This window comes from Apaloderma vittatum, unplaced genomic scaffold (assembly GCF_000703405.1).
Source record: "Apaloderma vittatum isolate BGI_N311 unplaced genomic scaffold, ASM70340v1 scaffold13947, whole genome shotgun sequence".
Taxonomy (NCBI): Eukaryota; Metazoa; Chordata; class Aves; order Trogoniformes; family Trogonidae; genus Apaloderma; species Apaloderma vittatum.
In genome coordinates, this window is record NW_009726832.1 from 60611 (window position 1) to 80384 (window position 19774).

The 19774-nt window shown below is 38.3% G+C and overlaps 1 protein-coding gene across 2 annotated transcripts in view; it reads left to right on the plus strand.

Annotated features, from left to right (window-relative positions):
* MAPK10 (mitogen-activated protein kinase 10) overlaps positions 1 to 19774 on the plus strand; it is a 78461-nt gene that overhangs the window by 49721 nt on the left and 8966 nt on the right. The window contains exons 7-9 of one of the 2 annotated variants that reach the window (XM_009873447.1): positions 2722 to 2793; positions 9056 to 9238; positions 11023 to 11147. In XM_009873447.1, coding sequence (XP_009871749.1) covers positions 2722 to 2793; positions 9056 to 9238; positions 11023 to 11147 — 380 coding nt within the window. The remainder of the gene's footprint in view (positions 1 to 2721; positions 2794 to 9055; positions 9239 to 11022; positions 11148 to 19774) is intronic. The other variant, XM_009873446.1, reaches the window with a different exon arrangement.

Genomic DNA, 19774 nt, shown 5'->3' on the forward strand with positions numbered 1-19774 from the left:
CCCTGTGGAGGAGTGTGTCAGCATCCAAACCACACTGACTCTCCAATGGACAGGAAGGTTTGAGGAGCCGAATGCATGTATGTGTGAAAACAAAGCAACTTCCGTGCAACCTCCCCAAGCTTTCTTCAAGCCCCTGGGGAGATTTTGGAGGTTCCTGTGGAGGACAGATTCATTCCCCAAATGTTTTACAAGACATCCCCAACACAAAGAGTGTAGAGAATATTTCTTAACTGTTTGGCGTAGAATTAGAACCACAAGATGGCCCAGAAGTTCAAATTTGCCATATGAGTGAAATATTTCCTTTGTTAAGGAAAACACTTGCGCATGGTTTGTGGTGAGCATTTATTCAAGGTGGCTACACCAGGGAGGCATTTGGTGTCCTTGGAAAACTTATGCATATTTTGAAGTATATGTACACACTCAAGAACACATTTCAGAGCAGCGCAATAATCTGGTTTGTAGAGATTTTGAACAAATTAAAAATCCCCTAGTCTTAGTAACCCAGGACATGGGTATTCTAAAGGAGAGAGGGCTTCGCATCAAAGGCTACCCAGTTCTCAGTAATTTTCACTTCAGACAGTCATGAAAAGTTATAAAATTAACTCCTTAACAGTGTTTCATGCGATCCTAAAACTTCAAGGCAAATAATTGCTAAACTGAAGTTTTACCTAGAGTCACACAGGTCTCTGTGACCGTAAATCAGCCTGCATTTGGTTAAAGCTTAGGGATATTCCACAAGTTGGTGGAAAATTACCAGTCTTTGTGAATATCTTGCATTTGGAAAAAAATCTTGAACTAAATGTAAATTTTCAGTGCTTCGGAGTTGAGTGCACGTGTTTTAGAGATTGTCATTTGTTTTTCTGATGCTTGTACAACTGAGGTTCCTCAGACTACATCTGGACTGATGTTGGACTAAAAATTCATGATTGAGTCTTAGGTGTCTATACTGCAGTCCCTTATGGAGCTTTGCACGAGTCTCAGTGCCTCAGTTGGGGCTTCTGACAGCTGCTGCTGTATATGCTGAAACTCCTAATTGCCAATGAACCATTTTTCTTAAACACGCAGTGAAACTCTGAGTTCCAGTTTGACTTATTTCTAAATGCCTCAGGAGAGGAAAATGAGCACACAAGAAGGTGTTTTTCTCTTTGGACGTTTGTTATATTCAGATGTTCATCTTTGCTTCTTCTTATTTGGAAATTTTCAGAGAGATTCCTTCCCAAAACCTCAGGTGTAGAGGAGACTAATTGTCCTTGCTTTACTCCATTTACAGTTTAACCAGTCACTAGTTCAACCTCTATGTGTGTGCTCTAGAGCACAGCATAGAGTGGTAATGTCAGAAGGCAGACCCTGAAAATAAAAAGGAATTAATAACAGATGAACAAACAACTGCTTGCTCTATCTTTTCCTGATACTTTGCATGCCATTTAGCTTGTGATGAAAGCAGCCATAATTTGCATCTCTAGGTTTGCTTATTGCTTCCAAACGAGTATCCTTTTATTTATTTCTTTATTTTTTCATTGATTTATTTATTCTCTAGCGATGAAGCTTTTCATATGCTGAATAAAGCAACAGGGAACCTTAGCCCCAGGCATGTAAACATTTCCATGGATAGAACATTTGCCTTCAAAGTCAAATCTGCTTTAAACTGTTGCTCAATATGAAATGATAAGAGTAAATTTAACCAAGCAGCATGACGTTTACATTTTTTCCCACAGTTTCGGGCCCTGAGAGATCAATCTGTCCCTTTTCTTGCTTCCATGCCCTATGACTTATCATAGAGCAAGGACAGCAGCGGTAATGTGGTTTCATGATATTGGTATGGGGGAAATGCCACCTTAATTCTGTACTGGATATAAGGAGTTCGATTTTCATCTCGCAGTCCAGTATAACTTGTGGTTAGCATCGTTTGACCCAGCTGAACTGCTTTTCTCTCTAGGAGGTAAATAGTCCCCCAGATTGTTCTGAATTTCAGTGCAGAAGGTAAAGCTTTGTGCCTCTGTGTCTCAACTGTCTGATGATCATTTTCTATCATGGCAAGTGGAAATCTTACGAGATTCTCAAGATGCCTATTATGGACTGCTGGCTTCACCGAGATTCAATGGAAGTGAGCCAACAGTCTCTGAAGCAGGCATTATTGGAGTAGAATGATCTCAACAATTCTTTTCATACCCCTGAATAAGAGGTGGATATGTCTTCACAAGGGCTCGAGTTCCTTTTGTGGCTTCTGGCAGTTCAGCTTGTGAAAATATGCATGGATCTCTGGTAACTGAAAGGATAAAGGAAAAACAATTTGCATATCTTCATTGAATACAGAGACCAGCATTCATTTACAATACAAAGCAGTATAAACCTAGGTAAGGAATGCAAATGAAAACTTAAAAAAAAGAAAGACAAAATTAATTGGTAAAATTTAATTCCGAAGATGTATTGTGACACAGTAGCCAGCCATGGGTCTCACTTGGTTTTCTGTATTTAATAGAAGTGTCTTTCATCCATACTGGGGTAAAGAAAATTGTTGGAGCTGATTTTTCTCAGACCTGCTGTGTTATCACGAAACTTGTATGCTCAAGCAGAAAAGCATCTGCAGAGAGCAAAAGGCAGGTCCGTGTCTGTGGTGTGGGCTGCAGGCTCTGTGCTATAGCATGATTGGATAAGTCTTCTCATTTATTTGTTGTTCTGTTCCTGTTTTCTTGTTTACCTTCATTTCATTTTTGTTTTCAGTTGACATGTGGTCAGTAGGGTGCATCATGGGAGAAATGATTAAAGGTGCTGTGTTGTTTCCTGGCACTGATCGTATCCTTCCTAGCTGCCATTTTGGCCTCAGTAGGTACTTCGAACCCTTTCCCCTCCAGCCCCTTTCCCACTAGACTAGTGCTGACATGCATTTGTACTGTGCCTAAAGAGCTGGGTTAAGTCCCGCTGCAAAATCCTTGTGACCCAGAATGTCAATAAACCGTTACTGCCTCTCGGTAAAAGCCTTAGGTGGAAACTGCAGCAAGCATAGTGTAAGGAGATGGAAAATGTCCTACGTGATTCATCAGAATTGCTTTCTGCAGCCACTGACCACGTTTTAGTTTTGTCATAAATGTCACTTTATTGATTTGGCGGGTGGGAATGGGTGGTGTGTTTCATAAATGACAGGGATTTTAAGTTCAAGTTGTAGCGTGGTAGTCTCTATTTGTCACAGCGTGGCATGTGAAAGTTTCTACTTTAGGAAGAAGGGTATGATTAACTCGGACATGGGTTTCAGATATGCTTATTTCTCTGCTTGTTTGCTTTGGAAACTAGGAAATGGCTTCAGTTTGGGGACAATATCTGCTTCCCAACATAAAATTATCACTTAACTTTATAGGAATTTCATGGCTATAAAAGCTTGGAAACTGTTGTAGTGGACTTGGGTCTGTCATCCTTATATTTAAGTACAAGCTGTTATGTGAAAGTAGAATATATTTTTGACATCAAGAAATGATTTATAGATAAATGCATTAAATCAGTGGGCAAGTGGTCCAAGCAGACCTTAGAGACAATTCTGCATTCAGGACTGAGACAGTCATAATTCTTATCTTATTTGATGCTGATCAGACTGTGAAAGTGGTTTCTTCTTGTGCACAACAGCAGCTGAGCTCTCTGCATGTGTGGTCTAACTCCAGTGATTCATAGTCAATAGGAAATAACCCGTGTAAAAGTTTTCCTTCTAATTTAAACTCTATGGTTAGATGACAGAGGAGTTTCCAGGCATTATTCATTTTTATTTAACTTTCTCTGAACATGTGTCCATGTACACTTACATTTATGTGTGTGCTTATGTTTATATATTTATCTCCGCACTTACTAATTCAGTTTAGCATTTCACTTTCAGCCACACTCACACTTTAAAGGATTCAATAACTGGATTAAAATGTGGAAAAAGTAATATCCAAAAAGCATCAAAGAAGTGAAAGTGGGCAATGATACCATTAATATTTTCACAGCCTTGTCTAGTAAGATTCTGTTCTGTGTTTTGTCCAAAATGTTGGAGAAGCATATGCATACTGAAATGAATGCTAAAATTTCCATGTGTTTTCATGTGATCTGGAGGACATCCCATCTGCATATGTGAAAGTAAACCTTTCTCTTTTATGTGTAAATCATTAGCATCTATTTGTTCTCCTTGAAAATTTCGCCCAGGCTGTGCTTGTCCTTTCTGTGATTGTGGAGTTAGAAATTTAAGTGTGGAGGTTAGTGTAGTTCAGTGTTGTGGTCAGAGTTGTGTTTATGTTAATAGACTTATGTTTTTTCAGATAACATTTAAAGAAATCCCCAAGTAAGTACAAAAAGAATTGAACACGTCCTTTAAAAAGCTTCAAAAACTGGTTTCTTTGACGCAGCTGCATACTCGTTAAAAAGAAATCACTCAAAGCCTCTATAATTAAACCATTATGTGCTGTTTATTATTGCAGTAACCCCACAGAAATTGGCATTACCAGCTGCTGATTTGCTTAAGATTGTTCTGTAATTGAGTTCGCGTTCTTCATTTGTATTTATAATATGTTGCTAAATTTGCACTGGGTTTTATGTACCGCTTTGCTTTTCTTCTACTGTTCCACGAGTGTCTGTTGTGCGAACAGAGAACAATGCTGTTGCTTTCTTTCAGGCTGCTGAGCACCACTTCTCAAAGCCACCGTCCACCACCCCCCTGCAGGCTCTCCCTTGCTGCTGAGTAGCTGCTGAGTAGCTGCTGGCAGGGGTTCGGCACTTCTTGCTCTAGTGTCCATCCGTGCAGCTGAAAACCAGCCAGAAATTTGCAAGGGCGGACCCAGCCTGCTGAGAGTGATAACCCTGTGGCATCTTTCTTCCTCAAATTTGCATGGAAAATGCTTTGCGTTTCTATAAAAAAAAGATTATTTCTTCAGATATGTAAAGCAGTTGGGCAGCTGTATAATTCCTTCAGCAGGGACTGTCAGCCCTAAGAGCTTAAGGATAGCGTACTTAAGGATGTGTTTAAGTGCAGAAGGAGCAAGAATAATTAGAAATCTGTTTCTTTTTTTTTTCCTAAAAAACTTACTCTTCAACATAAAATGGTTAAGACTGTCATTGTACCAGAATTTGTTATCAGCAATTTTTTCTTTGCAGGCAATGCTTCACTCCACAACCACACTGTGATTTGAAGAGTATTTAATACTAATTAAAGTCAATTTTTCTGCATAAATAACTGTGAAAGGCAGTTTTCAAACTGAAGGATTGAATATTCATGAGAAATGCACTGTCAGTCATACATTTGACTGCAAAATTTGCTATTTGCCATTTTTGAATGATTCTGGAGTGCAGGTTGTTTGATACTGTTTCTGTTTACAGAACTAAATGGTCCATTCCACTAACTGAAACAACTTCTGTAGTGAAATAGAGACATCCTATATCATGGTGGAAAATTCACAAGCAGAAAAACAGGAAATGCCTGTGAATAACTGTGGAGTGCTTAGGTAGCAGCTCTGTTCCACTCATGTAATCCATTTGCATTCACTGAAATCACTTGGGTGGATCTCAGAACAGAATCCACCTTTATTATTTTTTAAACTCCATTTATGAGTGAATGCTTCACAATTTCCAGAATCCCCATTGTCTTTACTGATCCTTGAAATTTTCCTATTTCTTTACCAGTTAATTGTGAGCTAAAGTGTTTGTTTGGGTTTTTTTAATGTGCTATGAAACTTCTTTTCAAGTTTGACAGCAGTAGTTCTGCCTACAGAGAAACTATTATTGCAATGCTTGGATATACTTGTGCCTCAAGCAAGGAGCAAATGGCAACACGCTTTATTGTGTTGCCTCAGGAGCAATTTGGAAAGCTGACTGTACCTGTGAGTTGACTCCTATTCCATGTTCTCAATGTTTTATGAGGGAGACAGTCTTTCCTCATGACTGCATAAATTATCTGAAAGAGGTAAGGAGGTGCCTTAGTCCTGGTGAGCTGTGAAACGTGGTAGTTATGCATGGATTTCATTTAAAACTGATGAATGCATTTGGGCAAACAGGAACAAATGTGTCTTTAAATTCTGTAATTGGGAATCCTTAGGGAGACAAGTATATATTCAGTAGAAAGATCTAAAATTGGCATCATGTCAGCTTCTCTTAGTATAAATCACAGATGACCATACAAGCTCTCACTTTCAGAGCCTTATTCTACAACTGCAATCATGTTATTGCAATACAAGATTTCCACAGTTCATTTAGAAGGTATTTAATAACGCCCATGTTCATAGGATGCCTCCTAGGCCAGGTATATGATCATCATGCATCCAGCTGTACACATTACAAAGACAGAAGCAGACCACTACAGAAGCTTCTAAAAGCCTAGAAACAACCTGGAGTACTACAAGTACGTACTGCAATGATGAGGAGATGCCCATGAGGGAAAGGGTAATACTTATCCAAGGGCAAGATTACAGTCCCTTGCTTCAATATCTAGACTATCCACTTCGCACTGATTTGCTGTCTGCTGTGTGAGCCAAGATGCTCAGCAACTGAATGAAATGCCAGCAAAAAAAAATAATAATTGAAAACTTTAGTGAAGGTGCCATCATTGATATGCATCCAAAGGCTTAATGAGAGCTACACAACCAACACTGCTACCTCCTAACTTCTGAATGACGAATGGTGATCTTCTGAAATAATTGTATTGATGTGCAATGTGTTATTTTTACTATCACCACATGTTCTATTTTAGTATATAACTAGCAACTACTGTTCTTAAAGTTGCAAAATATGTTGCTGTTTAATTTTTACAAATATCACGATTGTCTCAAAGCATTCACATTGGCACAGAAAATGCTCTACCCTTGCTGTCTTGTCAGATTCTAGCATTGTCAGTTTCTTTTGTGTGTTTTTTGTAAGCTGTGGTGACATCAGTATGTAATTTACGGGACTGTGGAAAAAAAAAGGTATCTGACACTGAAATCTCCCAGAGGGAGCTTGTTAGTTTGGTTTTATTAACAGAGTTCTTTTTAAAAAGGTCCAATTAAAAACAAATAGTTGAAAATTATCTATCAACTTTACAGTTGATGTGACAACTTGGTGTTGGAGAGGGAAATACAGAGCTGCTTATAGTATTTATTCTGCATCAGCCTGCACAGGTGATGCTTCCCGCGGTGCTTCTGTAGCTTGGCTTTCTCACCTATTCAGCTTCTCCCGACACAACGAACACCACCTTCATTTCTATATTCTCTGCTCTTCTCTGCAAAGCATTTACACATTACATTTTCAAGCTCCTCAGAAAGACTTGCTTCTGAAATAGACCCACCAGCAAACAGTGAGGTGTGTTAACTTGAATACAAGTTTAAGATATCAAACCACTTTATTTTCTATTAAAAAGTTTAATGTAATATCCAGGCTGCTCTTTGAGCAGCTATAGTCTTGGGTAACTTTACTGTTGCTGCAATTCTTGTTTTCTGATGAGGAAAAGATATTTTTCATGGACTATACAAGATGCATACAACGTACGGATTGTGTCTGTGGGAGGGGTTGTTTTACATAAACCTTTGATTCAGTTTAAAAAATTCAAGTCACTGAGAAAAATGTTTATAGGCAACTCCTTTTTCTAGCAACATTCTCCCACTGAAATTAAAACTATTCAAAACAGTTTCAGCATTCCTAAAGCACGTTTGAGTTATTTTCATTCCTTTAAACACTTTTTGATTAGTGGAGCTGCATTTTTAAAATTAATTATTTGATTTTTGTTCAAGTGAGACAGTTCAGGTGAACCCAAATAAAGTCTGTCCTGAATTTTCGAGGTATATGAAAATATTAGGCTTCCATTTCCCAAAATTAAAACACTTTTTTGAAAATCTGAAATTGGTACTGCTGGGCCTTGCCTGTCTTTTTTTTTTTTTTCCTTTTAATCTGTCATCATTCTGTTGTATTTGCAAAACTCCTCCACAATTACAACACTCATGAAAATAATAACTTAGAATGATAATTTAGGAAAAATATCTGTGCTGAAATTCTTCAAATGTTTGTCTTTTAAAAGTTCTTTATTTCCAGTATATTCTTAATGAAACTTTTTCATCACATTTCTTAGCATCAATGCACCCATAGATGCATGTTCTCTTCCTACTCTTCCTTTTTTGTTGTTTTTTTTCTTTTGTTGTAATCAGATTCTTAGCACTGTGAATTAGAAAATGCAATGTAGAGATGGTACTGATTTTATAGACATTTGCTTAATAATTTTATTTTGATCTTGGCACAGTAAGGCTTGTTCTGAACATGGCTCGAAGATCTGCATAATGTCTACCAGATGCCTAATTGTTATCTCAAGAAAACTTAAAAGATCAGCACCAAAACAAAACAAAAAGCTCAGTACAAATTGCCTTCTTTTTAAGCATGAGAGCTTTTTTCTTAGTAGTTAGTAGCAGTTTAGCAATGTAGCTGTCATATCTGCAGTTAAACATCTGCCTATACCCAAGGGATCATTTGTCTATAGAAAAAGAGTCCCGTTGCTTTCTTATAAAATCAATGGATTACTTTGGAGGGGTTGCTAGTTGGGTGGTTTTAGCAAAATTAGCACCAATGAAGTTATTGGAAAGAGTAAACATACAAGCTGATGAGTTGAAGGTGATTTCTGCCCCATGCAGAACTACTTTGAGCAAGCTGGGTCTCATCTTCCATAGGCTGAATGGAGAGGGCAGGAGAATGTGTCATTCTTCCGTCCTGAGCCCATGCAGCCAAGGTGACACAGAGGCAATTACCTGTGCGTTAAAAAAAAAGGGAGTGCAAGTCATCTGACTGCAAATCAGAAAAATAAAAATGTAAGAAGTGTTGACCCAAGGAGAGGAAGCCGTGTATTTTCTTGTGGTGGTGACGGTTTTAGGGTTGCACAATACCCTCAAGTAAGTGCAGTTGTGAGCGTGAGTTTTGCCCTTTGCGGTTTGTAGGACCTGGAGGCATAATGATGAAAAAAAGATAGTTACCATAAAGAAATTATGGAGTTAATCACCTCAGAGGATTCCCAGAAAACACCCAAACAGCAATGTTGGGAGACTATGCTGGGGTTTGCATTTTGTTTTCCTTAACTACTGATGTTCAGATATTGATCAGTGGAATAAAGTTATTGAGCAGCTGGGAACACCCTGTCCAGAATTCATGAAGAAGTTGCAGCCGACAGTACGGAACTACGTTGAGAACAGACCCAAGTACGCTGGCCTCACTTTCCCAAAACTTTTTCCAGACTCTCTCTTCCCAGCTGACTCAGAACACAACAAACTCAAAGGTATGTCTGGCAAAGGGACGTGGTTCACATGTCAACAGCTACAATGCAATGAAGGTTCTTTCAACTTTTCTTGCTTCTAGTTGTGCTCCCTTTTAATGCAGTTATTTTCAGTGGAATGACTGTATGGATTTTGTTCCTAAAGCTGAGGGGCAGCTTTAGGAATTGGCTTTTGGAGACCTTGGTTCTTGGGCAGCCAAGGGAACGTATGTTATTACTGTGTTATATTAGTAACATCAGCCATAAATGGTCTTGATGTAGCTAAGGTTTAATACCTGCTATGGATGGATTTCTTCTTTTGCAAAAAGCTATGGGTCAGTCTGGATTTGTGAGGTAGAACACTAAATTATAATGTCACCAGATATACCCCTGCGAAATACAAGTTGCAGCTATTTTAATTACATATTGAAGTCATATTTTACTTGAACAAGGCATTGACCTTCAGCTGGAAAGAGTAATTAATGTGTGTTTACTATAGAAAATATTTCTCATCACTGCTCTGGAACCCCTGCAAACTTGTACTGTGTATCAGTTCTGCACTACATGAACACTTGGGGCCACTTACAACGGTGGCATGTAACAGTTTGCAATTGCTTGCAGTTTGCATGTCCTTACATTGCCTGGAATACTCTTCCAGTTAGCAACTGTTTTATAGCAAGACTGCTGTCTTCGCTCTGGAACCAAAGTGAAAGGTCTGAGCAGATGCTTTTGGATACACAGAACTCATACATACATACTCCTACTATAATGAAATTGAATAATGGAATTTTCTTGGATTTGAAGCTAATGAATAGAAATGACAGTCAAACAGTGCTGTTATCTTTTGGATACAGGAAGCATCCTCATCTGAGCATAGCTAATGCTAGTGTTTAAGATACCGTCACAGATATAGTGCATTTAAAAAATTGTGCTTGTGCATCATTGTATCATCCTGTGTCCTGACTAAATATTTCACCATAATATAATGTTAAGGGCTTCGTTAGACAGTACTTTTACTCACCTATGTCTGATGAAATACCTAATAATATTTTTGCACTTATATCTCTTTACATTCATTTCCTTTTCATTTTCATTTTCAAAGTTGAGTGTGTGGCCTGATCGGCACAATGGTCTAGATTATCAGGTAAAATAAATCAATGCTGCAACTTAAAACTCCATGTGCATATAAGGGTGTGTATTTTTGTCGTAGATTATGATGTGCCCCTCTGACTTAAACATTGTTATGTGGGACAAATAAGCAGTTCCAAGGCACTTCCATACCACATGCGCTGCTCTCAGGCTACAGATTTGATATTATTGCTTCTAATGGGGTGCCTTAACGTAAGCCTAGTAGCACCTCAGTAAAATATTTAATGCCTCCCAGCAGGCTACATGAAAAACTGTAAAATATACAAAAAATGTTTGTTTGAGCCACTGTAAGAGTACCTGTAAGTTTCGTGCTTTCATTTAGTAATGTCATGATTTTAGACTTCATTATGCAAGCTTTTGTTTTCTGACCCTGCTAATAATACACATACCATAAGCATATTTTTCTTGGGTATATTATTCAGCCCTCTGCATGGAATCTTCATACAACATGTAAAATCTCACTGAAGCTTTTTAGGGGACTTATGGTACACAGCCCTGACGTTAGCACCTTCCGACTTAAACAGACTACTGAAGAACTCTTGCTATAACAATGTCTAAAAGTGTCCTGTCATTGTTACTTTCCTAGCCCGATTAACCCTCCTCTAGAGGCAGTGAGCGTTCTGTACTAATACTTTGTTTGTCTGATTTCATTGTTCCAGCCAGCCAAGCCAGGGACCTTTTATCAAAGATGCTAGTCATTGATCCAGCCAAGCGAATATCAGTAGATGAAGCCTTACAACATCCATACATTAATGTCTGGTATGACCCAGCAGAAGTGGAGGCGGTAAGTGAGGCGTAACTCTTTACTTCAGACTGCTGTAACACAGATATGATTCATATCAGGCTGCTTACAGCAGCTTGATAACAGGCATGCTATAGAGAAACAGTGTTGTGACTGTGGTGGTCTTCGGATTTAACATGAAATGAGATCTGCAGGGACAGGATACATCTCTTTTGTTAGCTTAACTGACAGTAGATGGGAGAATGAAAAACACTTCAAGCATATGAAGCCATTTTCTATTTTCTTCTAGACAATAAGAAAAAAAAACCACAGTAGCTCACCTAGTTTTTCTAGCTATGTAAGTCAATATGGCAAAAACCATCTTTTTCTCTAAACCTTTCCTTGTGGAAAACAGCAAACATTACTTCCTGTGTTTTCAATGATATATGTGGAGAGGAGGAGAATTAAACAAAAAAAACCGCAAAAACATTAAGGATTCAGAAATATCTTCGCATGACATAAATTGTTCTTTAAAATGAGTCAGAGACTCACACGTTTTCCTGGACCACGATTCACTATTCATTATCATATACACTGTGTGCAAAGAGAAATGGGATTTTTCTTATAATCCTGTCATGCTCTACACATCTCTCTGTGTATCTTGATGAGGCTGATATTAACAGGAACAGTACAATTTATAGACACTTCAGTGGTATGATATAACGGGTACAGGTATAAATTCAGAGATGTTCTCTGTAACACTATGTATGAAATGTATGGAAACAGAGCTCAGTATTTCAACAGGTTTAGAAATCTTACTTAAACCCCAATAGGAAACTAAGACCTTGAATCTTGCAAAATTAAATCACTGCTGTTTAGTGATGTGCTCCAAATCAGTGTATATTCTTGAAAGTGCAGTGAACTTCAAAAACAAACGGAATGGATGGTTCGGCTATCTAGAGGGTCCCTAGTTTTTCTGTCCTGTTTAGTTTTCTTCAAGAAAGTAGTTTATCAGTCTGAAGTGTAAACATTTGAAAACCTGCAATACCTTATACCCTAGCATATACATTTTAGTTTCACATCCCTCTTTAAGATCTTGTTCTGTTGTCAGATGCTTTTGTGGTATTTCCGTGCATTTCTTAACACCATTTTATGGAAGTACGCTGATAGCAAAACTCAGATTTGGGTCCCTCTTTAGATGTGCTTTTCCTGTGAATTGTACCACGGAGAGCCACTTTTGACACAGAACAGGAAGGAAATTCGATACAGTGTATATTTCAGGGTAATGATTTACCCAATTTCCAAATGGATGCTCTTAGTTGTATTTCAGATCGAAGCAGAAGTTGAATTTTTGTCATAATGATGTTGCCCTTTTAGAAGGAAAACTTGTCATACACACCTAGAATTTTAGCTGATATTGAACCTTGTATTCTTGTCCTCTTAGGCAGACAGAAATCAGGGGTAAATCTGTGGTTGAAGAGACAATGGTTTAGTTTCTGATTGTACCATAGAGTCCTCACATGATCTTGAACAAACCCCATCCTTTCTCTGGATTGTGACTGCAGAACAGCAATCATAATTACTCGTTTTGCCTGCCACGTGAATTGGCTGGAATCTAACCAGCCTGCTAGATCTCAAAAGCCTGCATTACTTACATTCTAGTTCACTGAGGCATTAGTTTCTCACGTGCACCTCTTATCACCACAGATACCTGTACAAATGTGCTGCCACATACTATCAAACCACATTCTTTGCATTTTCACTGCTGGCTGCATTTCGTTGCTCAGTAAGTGACTACAGAAGGTGTAAAGCAGTGGAAACCAAACTGCCATTGCCTCCATAGCACCTCAAAGAACAGAGGGCAGCCTGTGAGGAAGGAACAGTGCCTTTAAGATGTTCAACTTAAATGTTTGATGTTGTCCAAGTTATTTGTAGTTTCAATCTTTGTCTGAATTGTATCTTTTTAGATGACCTTCTGTTCTCTTCACCTACCCAGTTCTTCTCACAGTTACTGTGTAGTTAACATGAGCTGTGTTCACAATGTAGTGAACACTAACATCTCCAGATACTTTCTCTCTATCTCTCTTAGTTTCAAAGTTTTCTCTTCCAAAACATGCTCTATCTTGTCCATAACATGCTACAGAATCATACTAATAATTTTTGTGATGAATACTTTGACAGTGAAGTGTTGTCGAATTGCTTTGACACTAGTACAGACACCCTTCTCTCAGAATCACATCAGGTTAAGAACCAGCAAGGTTCACATTGTATGCAGTGTAACCTAAACAGAAGAATATGCAATCAATAAATATTCATCCTATTTTGGCAGAGTGCTAAGAATTCTAGAAATAGCCTGGCTTCACTTAACACTCATTATTTTTTCAATCTCATTTTCAGAGGGAAAGTTAAACTGAAGGATTTTCTTTTTGTGATTAACAGTTTATTAAAATCTAAATTTCCATCAGTTCATGGTACACACCTTTAGGGGCTAGCTCTGAGTCATTTACTAATGATTTTCTGGAGAAAACTTAGTTGGATTTTCTTTGCCTCTTGATTCAGCTGTTGAAATGCCATCAGTCTGTGTTTTTCACTGGAGTTGTCTTAATGATTAATTAAGTTCATCAAACAGATTCATGAAGATTGGTGGCTTTCTATTCTTTCTCAGAAGAGTGTCCTGAAGTTCTGGTACTGCTACTAACTGGCAGTGCCTCTACTGGGAGTACTTGTTGCTACGCTGGAGAGAAAGTTTTCCTTCTGCATCTATGTTACAACTTGCCACTTCTTGCTGATTATTTGATAGAATCATGGAATCATGAAGGTTGGAAAAGACCTCCAGAATCATTAAGTCCAACCGTCAACCCAACACTACTGTGTTTAGAAGATGTGCAGATGAGGAGCTTGGAGACATGGTTTACTGGTGGACCTGGCAGTTTTAGGTTAATGGTTGGACATGATGATATTAAAGGTCTTTTCCAACATAAACGATTCTATGATTCTGTGATAATAGCAACACAATAGAAAGAGATTTAGCTGATGTGAAATACCGTAGCCATTCTTATTCAAACTCATGTTCTTTGCAACATTTGTTCAACTCTTCCCTAACACTTAAAGATATTGTCTCTTATTTTGATTATCAAGAGACTGGGTTATTCTAACGTTCTGCTACTTCAGATAGCTGATAAACCAGTTAACAGATTTTGCATTTGCCCTCTCTGAGTGTTCAGTTTTACTCTTGTTTTCTATTCTCTTTGCTTATTTCACATTGAAATTCAGAATTGCTGTTTTTACTATGTTGACAATTTTTTAAGCTTTTGTCTCCTGGTATCTTTACCCCTGTTTTGTTAAAACAGGTTTTAGGTCTGTATTTATGTTACAGATTTCACTAGAAATGCCGTAGTTCACTGTACTCTCTGTTTCTTAGCACTTGATAAGCACCTTTTCACAGAGTCAGGTCTTTCAGTATGTGACTAGAGGCTCAGTAATGGGGTGGTTTGGGTTTGGGGTTTTTTTGAGTCCTCCTCACATAGGATGTAACATGAGGCAGGATACCTTCCACTATTGATAAACCTGTACAGTAGGGATAACACAGAAATTAGGATACAGAGGTATTGAACAAGATGGTGTTTTCGACCAGGATAGCATTGGGAAGGATTTAGTTAACTTGGCTCTCTAGTTAGATTACTCCTTCTCCTCAGTGAATGGCTTCATCAAAAGCAGCTTGGCATCTGTTGTAGAGTATTCATTTGGTTAAAAGGCCTACGAGGACATGTAACTGAAAGCATTTAATGTGACAGGAATTTTGAAGTGAGCTGTTGCAATATCATGAAGTGTCAGTGTGTGCTGGAGCAGACCACAAAGAGACACTGAAGACAGTTCAGGGAATAAGCAGAGAATTTTGTGTCGAAGTTTAACCTGGAGGTAACAACCCTCTGGGTCTGCCCAGATTTACAACATTATAAATGTGAGAGGAACAGATAAAATAGCCCTGCCCATTTAAAAAGCAGACTAGTGAGACACTTTCAGTCCCATTTTATGTGTCTATTAAAATTTTGTCATCTTTCACAGGCTGTATGGGGGCAGTAAATCTCTTATGTCTCACTCTAAGGGGCAAAGATTGTAACACAAATGGGAGGTAGTAGGGGATGCAATACCCTTTCTCCCCTGATGTGCGATGTAAAATCATTAGGCTCGAGCTGCACCAGCGAAAGTTTAGATTGGATATTGGGAAAAAAATCTGTACTGCAAGTGGTAAAGCATTGGAACAGGCTGCCCAGGGAAGTGGTAAACTTGCGATCCCTGTAGGTTTTGAAAAAAAGTGTAGCTGTGGCACTTCGGGACAAGGTTTAGTGGTCATGGTAGTGTCGGGCTGATGGTTGGACTTGATGATCCTTCAGGTCTTTTCCAACCTTAATGATTCTATGATTCTGGTTGGCCTTAAATGTCATATTGTGATTTCCTGATTCAGAGAGGAAGATGATATATTATTAGACGTGGTACTTGCCATTCACTAACAGCAGGAGGATACAGAAACATTGCTCTGACTCTCCCACTGATTTCCACGTAAAAAACAAACCACATACAAAGCCCTCAACAGCACTGAAACACTCATCATATTTACATTTAGAAACAGGCCTTGCTTAGTTTTTAAGCTTACCTGTGGAGTGAGTGGGTAAGCTAGATTTTGGATTTAGAGAAAATTTTTATGTCTAACATGCTAACCTAGTTAGAAAGCTTCTTTTGAACCCACTCAGCTTGCAGAAATATCTTAGATAGTAAAATCACAGTGCTGGTTTCTCCAGAGCATACATAATTACTCTGAAATTAATTTCAGTAGTGTTACAGTTAAAACAATTTCTGTATTTGACCAATTATAATTAAAATACATGTTTTAAAAAATATGAAATCATACAGATAATGTGTGTTTATGTTTGTGTGGAATTTTCAAGATTTTAGGAACTGTTGAAATCCGTTATCAGTCTTCACATCTCATTTATACACAGGGAAGCCAGACTTCAAAGCAGAAAAGTGTTATTTATTAATATATAAGTCCTTCTTTGCAGGTCTCCTCTCAATCCACTCATCACCCAGTCTGTATTTGTGCTTGACGATGATACATTGAATAAATGATGTGCACAATACCTTTTCACTCTCAAAGTGCTCTTGTTCTATTTTTAGGAAAGAAGACATTTGCAATATCTCTTGCCTCCACGTGTAGACTATCCTGTTTATTGTGGATAATCTCAGTATCTCCCTGATGACATATTAGTTTCTCTGTTTTCCTGTCTGAAAATCCTGTGCTTTAAGACTCTGTTTTCATTTACACAGCTGCTTTTTTTGAAGTTGAGATTATCTGTGAATAAATCCCAAATCTGACATTTAAGTGTAGAACACTTAGAACACCTCCCCTAATGTTTATGCCATGCTGCTTCTATGCATGTCACTGGTTTTACTCCAAAATGTTTAGTGTTTGTGAACAGAACGGATTCCTGGGCATGTGCTTTGGAATAGCTTTACCATTGCTGCCTGGGTGGCTCTTCAATCAAATTTCATAACACTTATGCTGGTTGTTCTCTAGGACTTGGGTGGCTTGAGCTGTCTGGTCTCCAGTCTAATTCCTTCCGTAGTGTTGGCATTAGAAATAATTTTGAATGGGAAAGATACCTACTTACTGGTATCAGAATTACATTCTTAGGCAAGTCTGTGGCTACTTTCTATTCCACCCTGTAATTTTTCAATTATTATGTTATTTCATATAAAAAAAAAACAGTATTTTTTAGGGCCAAAAAGATTTGCTTGTACATTTCTGGAAGATGCTGTCTTAGAAGAATTTTTACTGTTTAGGGGCAATTCTTTAGGACTTAATCTTGTCTTTTTTTCTTCACCTATAAATGACTTTGTTTTTGGAAGTTTTGAGTATCTGTGTTATCTTATATTGGTTTCTAGTCAGGAACAGTGTTGTTCTATTCCATGGGAACAAATCTGGTAGCAAAATTTATGATAGATTTTATGTTGCCTTTTATTAATATGGTGCTGTTTCCTACAATGCTTATGAAGACAGTTCTCAGTCTGAGTAACTGTCCAAGATAGAAACTGCTGCTGTATTGTCTTAGCCCTGGATAAACTATCGATTACCAGCTGTTAAATACAATCTGTTCAAATTAATTTCAAGTTTCGTAGTTTCTTGTGAGGAAAAAAACTCAAACCCAACCAAACAAACAAAAAGAAAACCCACATCTCTTATGTTACCTATGAGGGTTGAGCACCCATGATGATGGAGAAGCACTTCTGTTGAGGTCTGTGACCTTGGCAAACAACACTCCAAAGAAGGTATCACCTTCACTACATGTGACACTTCATGGCAGAATCAAGGCTGTCAGGTTGAGTGCCCTTTGTGGCACTCTTGTGCAGCCCAGTGTGTAGAGATGTATCTCAAGGCTTCGGTGATTTTTTTTTAGCAGTCAGTTACAGGGTTTGGTTTTTTGCTTAGAGGTTGATGGTGCACATCTGCTGTGTCACAAACAAAGTTTGCAGCTCTGCTTTGTACAAAAGCACAGATATTTCCTGTAGTCAGCGACATCTATCTATTTATAGCTGATTAATTATGGAAGCTGAACACAGCTTTGCAGCAATCTTTGTTCATGTCAGTGAGAAGCAGTGCTTTAGAGAAGAAACAGGCATTTCTTTTCTTCTTTTTGCATTAGAAACAAAACTAAAGCTTTTTCCAGCTTGCTGTTGTACATATCTGCAAGCTGTTCTGCAGCTGTGTGTAGCCCTGTAATATTAGTTCCTGTTGCATGGCATCCTTACAGTCCAGCTGCTCAGAAACAGCTCAGACCACAATTCCTTTGATGCATACTACGCGTGGAGTTTTCCAAAAGGCTTTGCAAAGATGCACACAGACAATTCTTCTTCCACATCCATAGCTGAGATCATGCCCAGCCCACTGTGAAGTCCCTGGACAGCGAAGGGTGAAATACAAGTCCCTTGATGCTTTCCTTGCTGGGTAAAGAGACTTCAGGCCTCTGAGGTCAGCATCCTGGTGTACTTTGCTACCAGTAACACAGTCTAGGTTGTAGCAAAACACAAAGTAATTTTTATAACCACCTGTTATGAGGATTTAAACCATTTAACAAATTGTTCAACCTCACGCCATTAATATTTACAGCCTCCATCGCCTCTGCTATTTTTATATTGTGAATTCTCACGTTGCCTTGTATGCCACTCCACAACTACTGCTCCAGACCCTGTGATTCTGGGAACAGATGCAGAAACAAGCTTTGCTCCTGCCAAGCATTCTAAAACCAGCTCATCCCCAGGTCTTCACTGTGCTGGCACTAGCTCTGCAGAGGCAGAGACAGAGATGGCCGGATTTGTTCAAGTGCTAGATCCAGATCATTCCCTTTGCTTTCTAGCAGTGATATACAAGCCAATCCGCATTGCTTTGGGAAAATGAGAATACATCAGCCTCAACATATGTTTTGCTTTATTCCCTAGTGAAAAGCTTTCTCTTCTTGGATATTAGAAAGGTATTTAACAAATCCAGTAGTCTCTGGATATTTATCTGACCACATGAAAAAATTGTCTTTTGTGGGGTTTGGTTATAGGATTTTTGTTGCTTTTATTTCTAAAAAAGGTCCATACGCATATCTTCTGGCAGTTCATTTTGGTAACTTTTATAATATTCAATCAATGTTAAATTTAATGTGAAATTATTTTTAAAATCCATTTGTAGAATGGAAAAGCCAAGAACCACTGAAATAATAAGGTACTAGTTCAGTATTTACAAAAAACATATAATTCATTCCTTCTCTTCCCCATCCAAAAATAGATTCAGCTCTTTGTTATTGTTGCCAGTGTAACTGCTTACAAATCAATCTGACGGCTATCTTAAACTGAAGCTAGATGCTGCCACCCATAGGCTTGATCCACACTCTGCTTTGATTTAATGCTAGTTTATGCATTTTTCTGAAACCAGTAAAAACTAAACCATAGAACTATCAGTTGGGATATGCTGTATGAAGGATTTATAGGAATATCTGCAATACTATAGCTGCATTCACATAGAAAAAAAATAATAATTATGAACTTAGTAATTTTCTAAGGCATTTGAGTTAGGCAGCAAAGTCATTTTTAGGCCAACCTTCATACCAAGACTGAAATCTGGTGTCCAGGAGGACCTGGCTACAGCAGCTGCTCTGTCTACTCCAGTGCTGTGACAACACTTGTCTTTAAAAACCTCTCTTCCTCCCTTCCTCTAATTGTAGAAACTTGTTAGGGGGAAAAAAAAACCAACACAAAAAAACCCCAAACCCACAGAATTTAGCAGAAAATGGGCGGTCACCCTGGAGGGGATTATCTGGGTCGATAACAATGTATGAAGCTTTGTGGTTCTCATTAAGATTAATGAGGATCGTGGGAAAATAAATTCATTCCTGAAACTTGTGATGTGCTCACCTCTGTGCCTTGAATCAATGAAAATATGTCACAAAGGCTCATTTCCTTATATTGGGACATGTAGATGGAGAAGCTTCTTTCAGCATGAGCATGCTGGCCTGGCCTCTCAGCAGAGGTCCATCCACCTGTATTCTGCATAGGCTTTAGAGGTTATAAATCCTGCCTGTATGAAGAGGAGGGGCTTACTCATGTCATTATCACACTGTATATTTGTTACCCTTGGCTCTCGCATTCCT